The sequence below is a fragment of the Aphelocoma coerulescens genome, chromosome 3 (genome assembly GCF_041296385.1).
Source record: "Aphelocoma coerulescens isolate FSJ_1873_10779 chromosome 3, UR_Acoe_1.0, whole genome shotgun sequence".
Taxonomy (NCBI): domain Eukaryota; kingdom Metazoa; phylum Chordata; class Aves; order Passeriformes; family Corvidae; genus Aphelocoma; species Aphelocoma coerulescens.
Window position 1 is genome coordinate 124,711,589 of NC_091016.1, and position 15,959 is coordinate 124,727,547.

At 56.5% G+C, this 15,959-nt stretch overlaps 1 protein-coding gene across 2 annotated transcripts in view; it reads left to right on the forward strand.

Annotated features, from left to right (window-relative positions):
- The window catches only part of EPHX2 (epoxide hydrolase 2), a 28,825-nt gene extending 12,866 nt beyond the window's left edge, over window positions 1-15,959 (forward strand). The window contains exons 9-19 of one of the 2 annotated variants that reach the window (XM_069011885.1): window positions 1,764-1,798; window positions 1,883-1,909; window positions 3,531-3,616; window positions 3,725-3,836; window positions 3,950-4,024; window positions 4,854-4,899; window positions 7,579-7,681; window positions 7,775-7,844; window positions 8,929-9,009; window positions 9,769-9,827; window positions 15,687-15,959. In XM_069011885.1, the coding sequence (XP_068867986.1) occupies window positions 1,764-1,798; window positions 1,883-1,909; window positions 3,531-3,616; window positions 3,725-3,836; window positions 3,950-4,024; window positions 4,854-4,899; window positions 7,579-7,681; window positions 7,775-7,844; window positions 8,929-9,009; window positions 9,769-9,827; window positions 15,687-15,771 (779 nt within the window). In that variant the 3' untranslated portion in view covers window positions 15,772-15,959. Of the gene's footprint in view, window positions 1-1,763; window positions 1,799-1,882; window positions 1,910-3,530; window positions 3,617-3,724; window positions 3,837-3,949; window positions 4,025-4,853; window positions 4,900-7,430; window positions 7,682-7,774; window positions 7,845-8,928; window positions 9,010-9,768; window positions 9,828-15,686 lie in introns of both variants that reach the window. The other variant, XM_069011884.1, reaches the window with a different exon arrangement.

Consider the following 15,959-nt stretch of genomic DNA (forward strand, 5'->3'; position numbering starts at 1 on the left):
CCGGGAATTCCGGGGTGGGATTGGGAATGGGCGGTCTGGGGGGGGGGGGGGGATGGGTGTGGGAGGGTGAGCTGGGAATTCTGGGAATTCCGGGAATTTCAGGATGGGAATGGCCAATCCCTGGAGGGGATGGATGTGGGAATGTGAGCTGGGAATTCTGGGAATTCTTGGAATTCCGGGATGGGATGGGATTGGAATGGGCAATCTGGGGGGGGATGGATTTGGGAATGTGAGCTGGGAATTCCGGGAATTCTGGGAAGGATTGGGGTTGGAATAACCAATCCCAGGAGGGGATGGATGTGGGAATGTGAGCTGGGAATTCTGGGAATTGTAGGAATTCTGGGAATTCCAGGATGGGATGGGAATGGGCAATCTGGGGGGATGGGTGTGGGAATGTGAGCTGGGAATTCTGGGAATTCTGGGATAGATTAGGATTGGAATGACCAATTTGGAGGAGATGGATGTGGGAAGATGAGCTGGGAATTCTGGGAATTCCAGGAATTTCAGGAAGGGAATAATCAATCCCAGGAAGGGATGGGTGTGGGAATGTGAGCTGGGAATTCCGGGAATTCCGGGATGGGATGGGATGGGAATGGCCAATCTGGGGGGATGGGTGTGGGAATGTGAGCTGGGAATTCTGGGAATTCCGGGAATTTCAGGATGGGAATGGCCAATCCCAGGAGCGGATGGGTGTGGGAATGTGAGCTGGGAATTCCGGGAATTCTGGGATTGGATTGGAATGACCAATCTGGGGGGGATGGGTGTGGGAATGTGAGCTGGGAATTCTGGGAATTCTGGGATGGGATGGGAATGGCCAATCCCAGGAGCGGATGGGTGTGGGAATGTGAGCTGGGAATTCCGGGAATTCCGGGAATTCTGGGATGGGATGAGATGGCCAATCTGGGGGGGATGGATCCGGGAATGTGAGCTGGGAATTCTGGGAATTCCAGGATGGGATGGGATGGGAATGGCCAATCCCTGGAGGGGATGGGTGTGGGAATGTGAGCTGGGAATTCCGGGAATTCCGGGATAGATTGGGATTGGAATAACGAATCCCGGGAGGGGATGGATGTGGGAATGTGAGCTGGGAGTTCTGGGAATTCTGGGAATTCCGGGATGGGATGGGATTGGAATGGGCAATCTGGGGGGGGGGATGGATTCGGGAATGTGAGCTGGGATTTCCGGGAATTCTGGGAAGGATTGGGGTTGGAATAACCAATCCCAGGAGGGGATGGATGTGAGAATGTGAGCTGGGAATTCTGGGAATTCCGGGATGGGATGGGATGGGATGGGATGGGATGGCCAATCCTAGGAGGGGATGGGTGTGGGAATGTGAGCTGGGAATTCTGGGAATTCTGGGAATTCTGGGCTGGGATGGGAATGGGCAATCTGAGGGGATGGGTGTGGGAATGTGAGCTGGGAATTCTGGGAATTCCGGGAATTTCGGGATGGGAATGGCCAATCTGGGGGGGATGGATGTGAGAATGTGAGCTGGGAATTCTGGGAATTCTGGGATGGGATGGGAATGGCCAATCCTGGTGGGGATGGATTCAGGAATGTGAGCTGGGAATTTCGGGAATTCTGGGAATTCTGGGATGGAATGGGATGGGATTGGAATGGGCAATCTGGGGGGGATGGATGTGGGAATGTGAGCTGGGAATTCCGGGAATTCCGGGATTGGAATGACCAATCCCAGGAGGGGACGGATGTGGGAACAGATCCATGGGAAGCAGAACTCCATGGAGACGCCCTTTTCCCGGCAGATATCCCGGAATATTCCCAGGAGCAGATCTGCAAGGTGAGGGATTGCTGGGAACGGCGGCGGCCGGGAAGGGCCGATCCCGATGGGATCCCGATCCCCATTTTCTGCTCCTTTTCCCAGGATTTTGTGACTTTCTTGGATAAACTGGTGAGGAGCCGCCCCGGACGGGTCCGGTTTTCCGGGAAAACTTGGGATTTATCCCTCTGGATGCTTTTTTTTTTTCCTCCTCTTTCCCATCCCTGGGATGTCGGCCCGGAATTCCGGAATCCTTGGAAAGGCCCCGAGCCCGTCCGGGTGGTTTCCGGGGGAGGGATTTTCGGGATGGGAATGGGATGAATCCTGGGATTTCCTGGGATGATCCCAAGGGGCTGGAAGGATCCTGGGATTTCCGGGATTCTCCTGAGGGGCTGGAATGTTTGGGAATCACAGCGGGAAGGACTCTGGGATTCCTGGAATTCCTGGAATGATCCCAAGGGCCTGGAATAGCCGGGAATCACAGCTGGAAGGATCCTGGGATTCCTGGGATTCTCCCAAGGGACTGGAATGTTTGGGAATCACGGCTGGAAGGATCCTGGGATTCCTGGGATGATCCCAAGGGCCTGGAATGTTTGGGAATCACGGCTGGAAGGACTCTGGGATTCCTGGAATTCTTGGGATGCTCCCAAGGGCCTGGAATAGCCGGGAATCACAGCTGGAAGGATCCTGGGATTTCTGGGATGATCCCAAGGGACTGGAATGTTTGGGAATCACGGCTGGAAGGATCCTGGGATTCCTGGGATGATCCCAAGGGGCTGGAAGGATCCTGGGATTTCCGGGATTCTCCTGAGGAGCTGGAATGGTCAGGAATCACAGCTGGGAGAACTCTGAGATTCCTGGATTTCTGGGATGATCCCAAGGGCCTGGAATGTTTGGGAATCACAGCGGGAAGGACTCTGGGATTCCTGGAATTCCTGGAATGATCCCAAGGGCCTGGAATAGCCGGGAATCACAGCTGGAAGGATCCTGGGATTCCTGGGATTCTCCCAAGGGACTGGAATGTTTGGGAATCACGGCTGGAAGGATCCTGGGATTCCTGGGATGATCCCAAGGGCCTGGAATGTTTGGGAATCACGGCTGGAAGGACTCTGGGATTCCTGGAATTCTTGGGATGCTCCCAAGGGCCTGGAATAGCCGGGAATCACAGCTGGAAGGATCCTGGGATTTCTGGGATGATCCCAAGGGACTGGAAGGACTGGGAATCACAGCTGGGAGAACTCCAGGATGCTCCTGAGGGCCTGGAATGGTCGGGAATCAGAGCTGGGAGAATTCCAGGATGCTCCTGAGGAGCTGGAATATTCGGGAATCACAGCTGGGAGAACTCTGGGATTTCTGGGATGATCCCAAGGGGCTGGAAGGATCCTGGGATTTCCGGGATTCTCCTGAGGGGTTGGAATGTTTGGGAATCACAGCTGGGAGAACCCTGGGATTCCTGGGATGATCCCAAGGGACTGGAAGGACCGGGAATCACAGCTGGGAGAATTCCAGGATCCTCCTGATGGCCTGGAATGGTCGGGAATCACAGCTGGGAGAATTCCAGGATCCTCCCGAGGGCCTGGAATATTTGGGAATCGCAACCAGAAGAATCCCAGGATTCTCCCCAGGGGGCTGGGACCGGAGGAGTAAAAAAAAAAGCAGGAAAAACTGGGAATGCTGGGGAGTGGAGGAGGGTGGGGGAGGGGGAGGGGGAGGGGGAGGGGGAGGGCGATCCCACCCTTTCCCTTTTCCCTAGGGAATCCCGCAGGTTGTCCTGGTGGGCCACGACTGGGGCGGGGCCGTGGCCTGGAACCTGGCCCTGTTCTATCCCGAGAGGCTCCGGTGAGTCCGGGAATATCCCGGCATTCCAGAGCCCCCCTTTTCCCATCCCAAAAAAAAATCCCGGCCCAGATCCCGAATTTTTTTGTTGTTTTCCCCGCCCGCCCGCAGAGCCGTGGCGTCGCTGAACACCCCGTACCGGCCGGCGGATCCCGGCGTGGACGTCCTGGAAAAGCTGGAATCTTTTCCCGCCTTCGATTACCAGCTCTACTTCCAGGAGCCCGTGAGAATTCCTGGTTTTTTTGTTTTTTTTTTTTTTTCCGTTTTTTTTTTTGGGGAATCTGGCCCCTTTTCGGGGTGATCCAGTGGGGTTTTCCCGGTGTTTTTCTTCCGTAGGGAGTGGCGGAAGCGGAGCTGGAGAAGGACGTGGGGAGGACGCTGAAGATCCTGATCCGCTCCTGGCGGCCGGAGGTGGGGGAGGGGAGGGGAGCCGTGGGATGGGATCCGTGGGATCCGTGGGATCCATGGGATGGGAGGGGAGGGGATGGGATGGGATGGGATGGGATGGGATGGGATGGGATGGGATGGGATGGGATGGGATGGGATCCGTGGGATGGGATGGGATGGGATGGGGTGGGATGGGATGGGATGGGATGGGATGGGATGGGATGGGATCCGTGGGATGGGATCCATGGGATCCATGGGATCCATGGGATGGGATGGGATCCATGGGATGGGACGGGATCCGTGGGATGGGATCCGTGGGATTGGATCCATGGGATGCGATCCATGGGATGGGATGGGATCCATGGGATGGGATCCGTGGGATTGGATCCATGGGATCAATGGGATAACAGGATGGGATCCATGGGATGGGATCTGTGGGATTGGATCCATGGGATGGGATGGGATGGGATCCAATGGGATAGGATGGAATCTGTGGGATGGAATGGGATCCATGGGATGGGATCCAATGGGATGGGATCCAATGGGCTGGGATCCAATGGGATCCATGGGCTGGGATCCAATGGGATCCACGGGCTGGGCCGAGGGGCTGGAACAGGATCCCAAAGGAATCCCCAATTCCGGAGCGGCTTTGGAGCATCCCACGGGGCCCCTCAGTCCCGGATTCCGGCGGATTCCGGCGGATTCCGGCGGATTCCCGGGATTCGGCCCCGTTCTCCAGGGATCCCGAAGCCCTCGGGATGCAGCGATTCCCGGTGCTGGATCCCGGGCGGGATCGGAGGGATCCCGAATTCCTGGGAATGGCGGATCCCTCATTCCTTCCCTGCTCCCACAGGATCGGCTCCCCTTCGACCTCGACTTCCGCAGGGTCCGGGAGAGAGGTCGGGAATGCTGCGGGGGGGGGGGGGGAGGGGGATCCTGGGAGAATGGGGATCCTGGGGGATCCTGGGAGAATGGGGATCCTGGGGGATTTGGGAATGGGGATCCCAGGGGATCCTGGGAATGGGGATCCTGGGAAAATGGGGATCCGGTGGGATCCTGGGAAAATGGGGATCCTGGGAGAATGGGGATCCCGGGGGATCCTGGGAGAATGGGGATCCTGGGGGATTTGGGAATGGGGATCCTGGGGGATCCTGGGAGAATGGGGATCCCAAGGGATCCTGGGAATGGGGATCCTGGGAAAATGGGGATCCTGGGGGATTTGGGAATGGGGGGGATCCTGGGGAAATGGGGATCCCGGGGGATCCTGGGAAAGTGGGGATCCTGGGAATGGGGATCCTGGGAATGGAGATCCTGGGAATGGGGATCCCAATGGATCCTGGGAATGGGGATCCTGGGAGAATGGGGATCCTGGGAATGGGGATTCCAAGGGATCCTGGGGAAATGGGGATCCCAAGGGATTTGGGGGATCCTGGGGGATTTGGGAATGAGGGATCCTGGGAATGGGGATCCCGGGAGAATGGGGATCCTGGGGGATTTGGGAATGGGGGATCCTGGGAATTGGGATCCCAGGGGATCCTGGGAAAATGGGGATCCTGGGGGATTTGGGAATGGGGATTCTGTGGGATCCTGGGGAAATGGGGATCCCAGGGGATCCTGGGAAAATGGGGATCCTGGGGGATCCTGGGAATGGGGATCTGAAGGGATTTGGGAATGAGGGAGATCCTGGGAAAATGGGGATCTTGCAGGATTTGGGAATAGGGGATCCTGGGAATGGGGATCCCAGGGGATCCTGGGGAAATGGGGATCCCAAGGGATCCCGGGAATGGGGATCCCAAGGGATTTGGGGGATCCTGGGGGATTTGGGAATGAGGGAGATCCTGGGAATGGGGATCCCAAGGGATTTGGAATGAGGGGGATCCTGGGAATGGGGATCCCAAGGGATTTGGGAATGGGGATCCTGGGGAAATGGGGATCCCAAAGGATTTGGGGGATCCTGGGAATGGGGATCCCAAGGGATTTGGGAATGAGGGGGATCCTGGGAATGGGGATCCCAATGGATCCTGGGAAAATGGGGATCCTGGGGGATCCTGGGAAAATGGGGATCCCAAGGGATTTGGGGGATCCTGGGGGATTTGGGAATGAGGGATCCTTGGAATGGGGATCCTGGGAAAGGGGATCCTGCAGGGTTTGGGAATGGGGGATCCTGGGAATGGGGATCCCGGGGGATTTGGGAATGGGGGGGATCCTGTGTGGTTCGGGGGATCCCGGGGGATTTGTGGAATCCTGAGGGGGGGTCCTGAAGGCTGGGCTGGATCCCAAGGGATTTGGGCTGGATCCCGAGGAGGTTGGGGTGGATCCCGAGGGAATTGGGGTGGAACCCAATAAATTTGGGGTGGATCCCAATGAATTGGGGTGGGTCCTGAGGGAGTTGGGTGGATTCTGAGGGATTGGGGTGGATCCCTTGGGATTGGGGTGGATCCCAAGGGAATTGGGCTGGATCCCGATGAATTTGGGTGGATCCAGAGGGAATTTGGGTGGAGCCTGAGGGCATTGGGGTGGATCCCGAGGGATTGGGGTGGATCCCGAGGGATTTTGGTGGCTCCTGAGGGAATTGGGGTGGATCCCAATGAATTGGGCTGGATCCTGAGGGATTTGGGTGGATCCCGATGAATTTGACTCGGTCCCAAGGGAATTGGGGTGGATCCTTAGGGATTTGGGCTGGATCCCAAGGGAATTAGGCTGGATCCCAATGAATTTGACTGGATCCCTAAGAATTGGGGTGGATCCTGAGGGAATTGGGGTGAATCCCAATGAATTTGGGTGGATCCCGAGGGATTGGGGTGGGTCCTGAGGGAATTGGGTGGATCCCGAGGGATTTTGGGTGGATCCCGAGGAATTGGGGTGGCTCCTGAGGGAATTGGGGTGGATCCCAATGAATTGGGCTGGATCCCAAGGGATTGGGGTGGTTCCCAATGAATTTGGGGTGGATCCCGAGGGGTTTTGGAGGCTCCTGAGGGAATTGCGGTGGATCCGAAGGGAATTGGGGTGGGTCCCGAGGGAATTGGGCTGGATCCCGATGAATTTGACTGGATTCCAATGAATTTGGGTGGATCCTGAGGGATTTTGGTGGCTCCTGAGGGAATTGGGATGGATCCCAATGAATTGGGCTGGATCCCAAGGGATTGGGGGTGGATCCCGGTGAATTTGACTGGATCCCTAAGAATTTAGGTGGATCCTGAGGGAACTGGGGTGGATCCCAAGGGAATTGGGCTGGGTCCTGAGGGATTGGGGTGGATCCCAAGGGATTTTGGTGCCTCCTGAGGGAATTGGGGTGGGTCCCAAGGGAATTGGGCTGGATCCTGAGGGAATTGGGGTGGATCCCAGGGGAATTGGGGTGGATCCCAAGGGAATTGAGGTGGCTCCCGATGAATTTGACTGGATCCCAATGGAATTTGACTGGATCCCAATGGAATTTGACTGGATCCTGAGGGAACTGGGCTGGATCCCAACGAATGGGGCCGGATCCCGAGGGATCCGGGGAGCGCCGCCGAGGGGGGGGGCGGGCAGCGGATCTTCGGGATGGATTCCGGCTGCTCAGCTCCGGCCTCTCCCTCCAGGGGGGCTCCTGGTGGGATTCCCGGAGAACCCCCCCGGGAGCCGCCTCCTGCCCCCCGCCCAGCTGGAATATTACGCCCGGCAATTCCGGAAATCCGGGTTCAGGTGGGATCCCTGGGATCCGCCCCCCCCCCCCCCCCCTTCCCGGCTCTTTCCTGGGAATTCCCGGAATTCCCGGCGCCTTCCGGCTTTTCCCAGGGGTCCCCTGAACTGGTACCGGAACCTGCGAGCCAACTGGAGCTGGGCCCTGAGCGCCAGGGACAGGAAGGTGGGAGCCGATCCCCAGCCCCAGCCCGGGATCCCCTCGGGATCCTCCACCTTCCCTCGGGATCGTCCCCATCCTCCCGGGATCACACGAATTCCCCTCTGGATCCCCTCAGGATCCTCTCAGGATCCTCTAAATCCCATTTGTCCCTTCTGGATCCCCTCTGGATCCCCCAAATTCTCTCTGGATCCTTCAAATCCCCTCTGGATCCCTTCTGGATCGTCCAAATCCCATTTTCCCCCCTCTGGATCCCCTCTGGATCCCCCAAATCCCCTCTGGATCCCCTCTGGATCATCCACATCCCTTTCCCCCCCTCTGGATCCCTTCTGGATCCCCAAAATCCCGTTTGTCCCCTCTGGATCCCCTCTGGATCCTCCAAATCCCATTTCCCTTCTCTGGATCCTCTCTGGATCCCCCAAATCCCGTTTTTCCCCTCTGGATCCCCTCCATCCCCTCTGGATCACCCAAATCCCTTCTGGATCCTCTCTGGATCCCCCCAATTCCCTCTGGATCCCCCAAATTCTCACTGGACCCCTGAAATCCCCTCTGGATCCCCCAAATCCCATCTGGATCCCCTCTAGATCACCCCAATCCCCTCTGGATCCCTCAAGTTCCCTCTGGATCCCCCCAGTTCCCTCTGGAACCCTCAAATCCCCTCTGGATCACCCATATTCCCTCTGGAATCCCTTTGGATCCCCCAATTCCCCTCTAGATCCCCTGTAGATCATCCCAATCCCCTCTGGATCCCCCAAATCCCCTCTGGATACCCCCAAATCCTCTCTGGATCCCTCAAATCCCCTCTGGATCCCCTCAGAATCATCCAAATCCCATTTTCCCCCTCTGGATCCCCCAAATCCCCTCTGGATCACCCAGATTCCCTCTGGAATCCCTTTGGATCCCCCACATCCCCTGTGGATCCCTCCAATCCCCTCTGGATCCCCCCAATTCCTTCTGGATCCCCCAAATCCCCTCTGGATCACCCAAATTCCCTCCGGATTCCCTTTGGATCCCCCCAATCCCCTCTGGATCCCCTGGGGATCCCCTCCGGCTCCCGCGGGGATCCCCCACTCGCTCCGTTCCCGGGCAGATCCAGATCCCGGCGCTGATGGTGACGGCCGGGAAGGATCCGGTGCTGCAGCCCGGCCTCAGCGAGGGCATGGAATCCTGGGTGAGCCGGGAGAGCCGGGAGCTCGGCGGGGGGATCTGGGGAAAATCCGGGAATTCTGGGAAAAAATCCGGGAATTCTGGGGGAATCCACGAAAAATCCAGGAATTCTGGGGGAAATCTGGGAAAAATCTGGGAAAAAATCAGGGAATTCTGGGGGAATCTGGGAAAAATCTGGGAATTCTGGGGGAATGTCAGAAAAATCTGGGAATTTGGGAAAAAATCCGGGAAAAATCCGGGAATTCTGGGGGAATCTGGGAAAAAAATCTGGAAATTTGGGGGAATCCAGGGAAAATCTGGGAATTCTGGGGGGATCTGGGAAAAATCCGGGAATTCTGGGGGAATCCAGGGGGAAAGATCCGGGAATTCTGGGAAAAAATCCGGGAATTCTGGGGGAATCCGGGGAAAATCTGGGAAAAAATCCGGGAATTCTGGGGGAAATCCGGGAAAAATCCAGGAATTCTGGGGGAATGTTGGAAAGCTCCGGGAATTCTGGGGGAAATCCGGGAAAAAATCAGGGAATTCTGGGGGAATCTTGGAAAAATCCGGGAATTCTGGGGGAAATCCAGGGGAAAATCTGGGAATTCAGGGAAAAAAATCCAGGAAAAATCCAGGAATTCTGGGGGAATCTGGGAAAAAAATCCGGGAATTCGGGGGAATCCAGGGAAAATCTGGGAATTCTGGGGGAAATCTGGGAAAAATCCGGGAATTCTGGGGGAATGTTGGCCCATTCCCGGCCCTTTCCCGTCCCCTCCCTGCCCAGATCCCGCGGCTGCACCGGGAGCACCTCCAGGACTGCGGCCACTGGACCCAACTGGAGAGGTGGGAATGGCCCGCGCCCGGAAAAACGGGATCCCAAATTCCCGGGAATTCCGGCTCCATCCCTGCCCCTGATCCCAACATTCCCGGGAATTCCAACTCCCAACATTCCCAGGAATTCCAGCTCCCCCAACATTCCTGGGAATTCCAGCCCCCAACATTCCCAGGAATTCCAGCTCCAACATTCCCGGGAATTCCAGAACCAACATTCCCAGGAATTCCAGCTCCCCCAACATTCCCAGGAATTCCAGCTCCCCCCATTCCCAGGAATTCCAGCTCCCCCCGTTCCCGGGAATTCCAGCCCCAACATTCCCAGGAATTCCAGCTCCCAACATTCCCAGGAATTCCAGCCCCAACATTCCCAGGAATTCCAGCCCCCCAACATTCCCGGGAATTCCAGCTCCCCCAACATTCCCAGGAATTCCAGCTCCCCAACATTCCCAGGAATTCCAGCCCCAACATTCCCAGGAATTCCAGCTCCAACATTCCCAGGAATTCCAGCTCCCCAACATTCCCAGGAATTCCAGCTCCCCCCATTCCCAGGAATTCCAGCCCCAACATTCCCAGGAATTCCAGCTCCCCCAACATTCCCAGGAATTCCAGCCCCAACATTCCCGGGAATTCCAGCCCCAACATTCCCAGGAATTCCAGCCCCAACATTCCCAGGAATTCCAGCTCCCAACATTCCCAGGAATTCCAGCCCCAACATTCCCAGGAATTCCAGCTCCAACATTCCCAGGAATTCCAGCTCCCCCCATTCCCAGGAATTCCATCCCCAACATTCCCAGGAATTCCAGCTCCAACATTCCCAGGAATTCCATCCCCAACATTCCCAGGAATTCCAGCTCCCCAACATTCCCAGGAATTCCAGCTCCCCCCATTCCCAGGAATTCCAGCCCCAACATTCCCAGGAATTCCAGCTCCCCCAACATTCCCAGGAATTCCAGCCCCAACATTCCCGGGAATTCCAGCCCCAACATTCCCAGGAATTCCAGCCCCAACATTCCCAGGAATTCCAGCTCCCAACATTCCCAGGAATTCCAGCCCCAACATTCCCAGGAATTCCAGCTCCAACATTCCCAGGAATTCCAGCTCCCCCCATTCCCAGGAATTCCAGCCCCAACATTCCCAGGAATTCCAGCTCCCCCAACATTCCCAGGAATTCCAGCCCCAACATTCCCAGGAATTCCAGCCCCAACATTCCCAGGAATTCCAGCTCCCAACATTCCCAGGAATTCCAGCTCCAACATTCCCAGGAATTCCAGCTCCCCCCATTCCCAGGAATTCCAGCCCCAACATTCCCAGGAATTCCAGCTCCCCCAACATTCCCAGGAATTCCAGCCCCAACATTCCCGGGAATTCCAGCCCCAACATTCCCAGGAATTCCAGCTCCAACATTCCCAGGAATTCCAGCCCCGACATTCCCGGGAATTCCAGCTCCAACATTCCCAGGAATTCCAGCCCCAACATTCCCAGGAATTCCAGCTCCCCCCGTTCCCGGGAATTCCAGCCCCAACATTCCCGGGAATTCCAGCTCCAACATTCCCAGGAATTCCAGCCCCAACATTCCCAGGAATTCCAGCTCCCCCCATTCCCAGGAATTCCAGCTCCCCCAACATTCCCAGGAATTCCAGCCCCAACATTCCCGGGAATTCCAGCCCCAACATTCCCAGGAATTCCAGCCCCAACATTCCCAGGAATTCCAGCTCCGACATTCCCAGGAATTCCAGCCCCAACATTCCCAGGAATTCCAGCTCCCAACATTCCCAGGAATTCCAGCCCCAACATTCCCAGGAATTCCAGCTCCCCCCATTCCCAGGAATTCCAGCTCCAACATTCCCAGGAATTCCAGCTCCCCCCATTCCCAGGAATTCCAGCCCCAACATTCCCGGGAATTCCAGCTCCCCCCATTCCCAGGAATTCCAGCCCCAACATTCCCAGGAATTCCAGCTCCAACATTCCCAGGAATTCCATCCCCAACATTCCCAGGAATTCCAGCCCCCCAACATTCCCAGGAATTCCAGCTCCCAACATTCCCGGGAATTCCAGCTCCCCCAACATTCCCAGGAATTCCAGCTCCCCCCATTCCCAGGAATTCCAGCCCCAACATTCCCAGGAATTCCAGCTCCAACATTCCCAGGAATTCCAGCCCCAACATTCCCAGGAATTCCAGCTCCCCCAACATTCCCGGGAATTCCAGCCCCCAACATTCCCAGGAATTCCAGCTCCAACATTCCCGGGAATTCCAGAACCAACATTCCCAGGAATTCCAGCTCCCCCCATTCCCAGGAATTCCAGCCCCAACATTCCCGGGAATTCCAGCTCCCCCCATTCCCAGGAATTCCAGCTCCCAACATTCCCAGGAATTCCAGCTCCCCCCCAACATTCCCAGGAATTCCAGCCCCAACATTCCCAGGAATTCCAGCTCCCCCCATTCCCAGGAATTCCAGCCCCAACATTCCCGGGAATTCCAGCTCCCCCCATTCCCAGGAATTCCAGCTCCCAACATTCCCAGGAATTCCAGCTCCCCCCCAACATTCCCAGGAATTCCAGCCCCAACATTCCCAGGAATTCCAGCTCCCCCCATTCCCGGGAATTCCAGCCCCAACATTCCCAGGAATTCCAGCTCCCAACATTCCCAGGAATTCCAGCCCCAACATTCCCCGGAATTCCAGCTCCAACATTCCCAGGAATTCCAGCCCCAACATTCCCAGGAATTCCAGCTCCCCCCATTCCCAGGAATTCCAGCCCCAACATTCCCAGGAATTCCAGCTCCGACATTCCCAGGAATTCCAGCCCCAACATTCCCGGGAATTCCAGCTCCAACATTCCCAGGAATTCCAGCTCCCAACATTCCCAGGAATTCCAGCCCCCCAACATTCCCAGGAATTCCAGCCCCAACATTCCCAGGAATTCCAGCTCCAACATTCCCAGGAATTCCAGCTCCCCCCATTCCCAGGAATTCCAGCCCCAACATTCCCAGGAATTCCAGCTCCCAACATTCCCAGGAATTCCAGCTCCAACATTCCCAGGAATTCCAGCTCCCCCCATTCCCAGGAATTCCAGCCCCAACATTCCCGGGAATTCCAGCTCCAACATTCCCAGGAATTCCAGCCCCCCAACATTCCCAGGAATTCCAGCTCCCAACATTCCCAGGAATTCCAGCTCCCCCAACATTCCCAGGAATTCCAGCCCCAACATTCCCGGGAATTCCGGCCCCAACATTCCCAGGAATTCCAGCTCCAACATTCCCAGGAATTCCAGCTCCCCCCATTCCCAGGAATTCCAGCCCCAACATTCCCAGGAATTCCAGCTCCAACATTCCCAGGAATTCCAGCTCCCCCCATTCCCAGGAATTCCAGCCCCAACATTCCCAGGAATTCCAGCTCCCAACATTCCCGGGAATTCCAGCTCCCCCAACATTCCCAGGAATTCCAGCTCCCCCAACATTCCCAGGAATTCCAGCCCCAACATTCCCAGGAATTCCAGCTCCCCCAACATTCCCAGGAATTCCAGCTCCAACATTCCCAGGAATTCCAGCTCCCCCCATTCCCAGGAATTCCAGCTCCCCAACATTCCCAGGAATTCCAGCTCCCCCCGTTCCCGGGAATTCCAGCCCCAACATTCCCAGGAATTCCAGCTCCCAACATTCCCAGGAATTCCAGCCCCAACATTCCCAGGAATTCCAGCTCCCCCAACATTCCCGGGAATTCCAGCTCCCCCAACATTCCCAGGAATTCCAGCCCCAACATTCCCGGGAATTCCAGCTCCCCCCATTCCCAGGAATTCCAGCTCCAACATTCCCAGGAATTCCAGCTCCCCCAACATTCCCAGGAATTCCAGCCCCAACATTCCCAGGAATTCCAGCTCCCCCCATTCCCAGGAATTCCAGCCCCAACATTCCCAGGAATTCCAGCTCCCAACATTCCCAGGAATTCCAGCTCCGACATTCCCAGGAATTCCAGCTCCAACATTCCCAGGAATTCCAGCTCCCCCAACATTCCCAGGAATTCCAGCCCCAACATTCCCAGGAATTCCAGCTCCCCAACATTCCCAGGAATTCCAGCCCCAACATTCCCAGGAATTCCAGCTCCCAACATTCCCAGGAATTCCAGCTCCAACATTCCCAGGAATTCCAGCTCCCCCCATTCCCAGGAATTCCAGCCCCAACATTCCCGGGAATTCCAGCTCCAACATTCCCAGGAATTCCAGCCCCCCAACATTCCCAGGAATTCCAGCTCCCAACATTCCCAGGAATTCCAGCTCCCCCAACATTCCCAGGAATTCCAGCCCCAACATTCCCGGGAATTCCGGCCCCAACATTCCCAGGAATTCCAGCTCCCCCCATTCCCAGGAATTCCGGCTCCAACATTCCCAGGAATTCCAGCTCCCCCCATTCCCAGGAATTCCAGCCCCAACATTCCCAGGAATTCCAGCTCCAACATTCCCAGGAATTCCAGCTCCCCCCATTCCCAGGAATTCCAGCCCCAACATTCCCAGGAATTCCAGCTCCCAACATTCCCGGGAATTCCAGCTCCCCCAACATTCCCAGGAATTCCAGCTCCCCCAACATTCCAAGGAATTCCAGCCCCAACATTCCCAGGAATTCCAGCTCCCCCAACATTCCCAGGAATTCCAGCCCCAACATTCCCAGGAATTCCAGCTCCCCCAACATTCCCAGGAATTCCAGCTCCAACATTCCCAGGAATTCCAGCTCCCCCCATTCCCAGGAATTCCAGCTCCCCAACATTCCCAGGAATTCCAGCTCCCCCTGTTCCCGGGAATTCCAGCCCCAACATTCCCAGGAATTCCAGCTCCCCCAACATTCCCGGGAATTCCAGCTCCCCCAACATTCCCAGGAATTCCAGCCCCAACATTCCCGGGAATTCCAGCTCCCCCCATTCCCAGGAATTCCAGCTCCAACATTCCCAGGAATTCCAGCTCCCCCAACATTCCCAGGAATTCCAGCCCCAACATTCCCAGGAATTCCATCCCCAACATTCCCAGGAATTCCAGCTCCAACATTCCCAGGAATTCCATCCCCAACATTCCCAGGAATTCCAGCTCCAACATTCCCAGGAATTCCATCCCCAACATTCCCAGGAATTCCAGCTCCAACATTCCCAGGAATTCCATCCCCAACATTCCCAGGAATTCCAGCTCCAACATTCCCAGGAATTCCAGCCCCAACATTCCCAGGAATTCCAGCTCCCCCAACATTCCCAGGAATTCCAGCTCCAACATTCCCAGGAATTCCAGCTCCCCCCATTCCCAGGAATTCCAGCTCCCCAACATTCCCAGGAATTCCAGCTCCCCCTGTTCCCGGGAATTCCAGCCCCAACATTCCCAGGAATTCCAGCCCCAACATTCCCAGGAATTCCAGCTCCCCCAACATTCCCGGGAATTCCAGCTCCCCCAACATTCCCAGGAATTCCAGCCCCAACATTCCCGGGAATTCCAGCTCCCCCCATTCCCAGGAATTCCAGCTCCAACATTCCCAGGAATTCCAGCTCCCCCAACATTCCCAGGAATTCCAGCCCCAACATTCCCAGGAATTCCATCCCCAACATTCCCAGGAATTCCAGCTCCAACATTCCCAGGAATTCCATCCCCAACATTCCCAGGAATTCCAGCTCCAACATTCCCAGGAATTCCATCCCCAACATTCCCAGGAATTCCAGCTCCAACATTCCCAGGAATTCCATCCCCAACATTCCCAGGAATTCCAGCTCCAACATTCCCAGGAATTCCAGCCCCAACATTCCCAGGAATTCCAGCTCCCCCAACATTCCCAGGAATTCCAGCCCCAACATTCCCGGGAATTCCGGCCCCAACATTCCCGGGAATTCTCCCTTCCCGCAGGCCGGCCGAGCTGAACCGGCTCCTCCTGGAATGGCTGCGGAGGCTCCCCCCGGCTCCGGCTTTTCCCGGGAATTCCAAGCTTTGATCGGGAATCTTCGCCCTCGGGAATTCCCCTCCCCCGACATTCCCGGGATTTTTCCCCCATTCCGGGAGGAATTTTTGGCCCCTTTGGAATTGGATTTCCCGCCTCGGAGCGGGAACGGGTGGGGGATGGAAATCCGGGATGAGGCCGGAGGGGGAAAATTCCCGGGAAAAAAAATTCCGGAGTTGGGA